At 43.2% G+C, this 2,359-nt stretch overlaps 1 protein-coding gene across 1 annotated transcript in view; it reads right to left on the reverse strand.

The window, feature by feature from the left end:
- The window catches only part of LOC101856020 (serine-rich adhesin for platelets), a gene marked incomplete in the record, with an annotated part of 327,208 nt that overhangs the window by 25,528 nt on the left and 299,321 nt on the right, over positions 1–2,359 (reverse strand). The window contains 1 exon segment of the mRNA XM_013081912.2: positions 5–336. Within this exon segment, the coding sequence (XP_012937366.2) occupies positions 5–336 (332 nt within the window).

A 2,359-nucleotide genomic window follows, 5' to 3' on the forward strand; every position in this document is an offset into this window, starting at 1 on the left:
GTACGACTTGGCTGCTGCAGCAGCTGCTGCTGCTAGTGCCGCTGCAGTTACGGTTGTATTTGGAACAAGCGGTGCTGGCGATTCCACGGACTCTCGTCTCTGGCGAGCGGCAGACGAGCTCGAGGATGACCTGTCTCTGTCTCGGCCGTCCAGACGGCGTGTGAGTGACGTCAATAGTTTCTGTGCATCCTCTTTGGATTCAAGTACGGTTGCCTTACCAACCAGACGCTCCACAGTTTGCCAGATGGTCTCTCCCAGCGCGTCATTTCCGCTGTCGATCTTCAGTAAATGTTGCAGAACGGTCAGGAAGGATAACTCTTGCTGAGTGTCGCCAACCTGAAAAAAATGGAAATAATACGTTAACACTTGCTGGGAGAGAGAGAGAGATAACAAAGTGTGAGGGGTAGAGAGAGAGAGAGAGAGAGAGAGAGAGGGGGGGTGGAGAGAGGGAGAGAGAGGGAGAGAATGAGAGAGATGTGAAGGTAAAAGGAAAGAAGTAGAGGGACGAGAGAGAGCATAAAAGATAGAGAGAGAGAGTGAGAGAGAGAGAAAGAGAGAGGGAAGGGCAGAGAGAAAAGGAAGGGGAGAGAGAGAGACGATGAGGGAGAATGAAAGACACAGACACAGACAGAAATAGGGACAGGGACAGGGTCAGAGAGAGCACCGCGAATCGATAATATTGTTTAAGTTGGAATGTTATGGCTAAAGGTTTCCAAAATAGCAACAGCTACAACACTATAAATCAAACGAAACAAAAGAGACAAGATTATGATCTCTTTTCAACAACAACAAAATCTGCCCTCCCTTCCCTATCTCTTTCTTCCCACACACCCACAAACACCGGTCACGTACTACTATTTTCTAGACAACGCCCTTCGGGGTGACAAACCCAGGAAGGACCTTGTGAGAAAATGGCTTTACTACAGTATTTCAACTTTAGGTTTTTATTATTTAGAGAGGGGGCAGTTGTGTCTGCGTTCTGTTTTCTTTGGATCATTAGTGGAATCTTTCACCCTTACGACTTGAAACATTTGGTCCGAAAACAGGATATAAAATCAATGATTGTAGACTTCTTTAATTCGGTTTATTTTTCAGCGGCACTCGAATTATGAGCTTTTTTTCAAGTTATGGTTATAAAGCTTTTAGTCACAAAGCAGTTCTTTTTTTAGACGAGAGACTTCCTCGGTAGACTAAACACATTGAAGTTTCATGTTGCGAGTATGTTTTCTTCACCCTCACGCGGCGGGCGGTGGGGTGAGGTGGCTCTGAAAGGGAGTTGCTCAATTCAGTAACTGAAGGCGTCTCATCATTATTATCCGATCGTCAGTTGACGTAAATGGGGTGGGGAATCAATCACTGACCTGTTTAATTGATAATTGATACCAAGATACACCATTATTTTTTAAATCTTTTTTTATTTTATTTTTTTTTTTGGGGGGGGGGGAGAGATTGTGCGGGGCAATAAGAATACGAAAAGAAAATAGGTTAACAAAAAAAGACTATTTTCTAGTCTATTTTCCTCTCGTGAGAGCGTAAAAAGTGATCGATAGTGAATTATAGTAATTGTCTAAGCTGCCATTAACACAATTTGAGTCATTCAAGTGGCTGGCTGCTTTGGCAATGCCTATCTGGGCCATCAGACAGATGGAGACACTAGAGAACATAGACGTCGCCGCGTGGGAAATGAACAGGTAAAAAAATTCGACCATTAAATAACACATTTCTGCTTGATTGAACTTTTTCCTTTTGAAACAGCAAAAAGGTAAAAACTGCAAGTTTTTCGCAAACAAACGAAAACACATAAAATGAAAAGACGAGCTCTAGATTTAAACTTCAGAGAATTTCCATACTCATAACACTGTCTAAGAGACCTTAAATTACAACTTCAGACTTCACAATTATAAATCCCGAAGAGACAATGGAATGCAATAAAGTTTTATAGATTTTATTCCACCCTTACGTCCTATCAGTCGGCGGTAAAGTTAAGTTAAATCACATAGTAATTTGTTACGGAGTGTTTCAACACGTCGAATGGGCGGTTTGCGTCGTGAAACGTCGTCTCTTGCGTGGGATCTCGGCGGGATGGTGTAAGAGTCGTCATAAACGACCCAGACGTTTCGACCATTGTCAGAAGCAGAGAGATTAACTCTCAAACGCCCCCAAGGACGGCACAAACGAGGGGTCGAAGGGGGGTTAAGGCAAGAGATTAATAGTGAAGGGTTTTTATGGTACTGAGGAAATATTAGGGAGAAAGTGTGGAGTCATGCGATGAAAGATTATTATAATGTGTGTGTGTGTGTGTGTTTGTGTGTGTGTGCGTGTGTGTGTGTGTGTGTGTGTGTGTGTGTGTGTGTGTGTG

This window comes from Aplysia californica, unplaced genomic scaffold (assembly GCF_000002075.1).
Source record: "Aplysia californica isolate F4 #8 unplaced genomic scaffold, AplCal3.0 scaffold00151, whole genome shotgun sequence".
NCBI lineage: Eukaryota > Metazoa > Mollusca > Gastropoda > Aplysiida > Aplysiidae > Aplysia > Aplysia californica.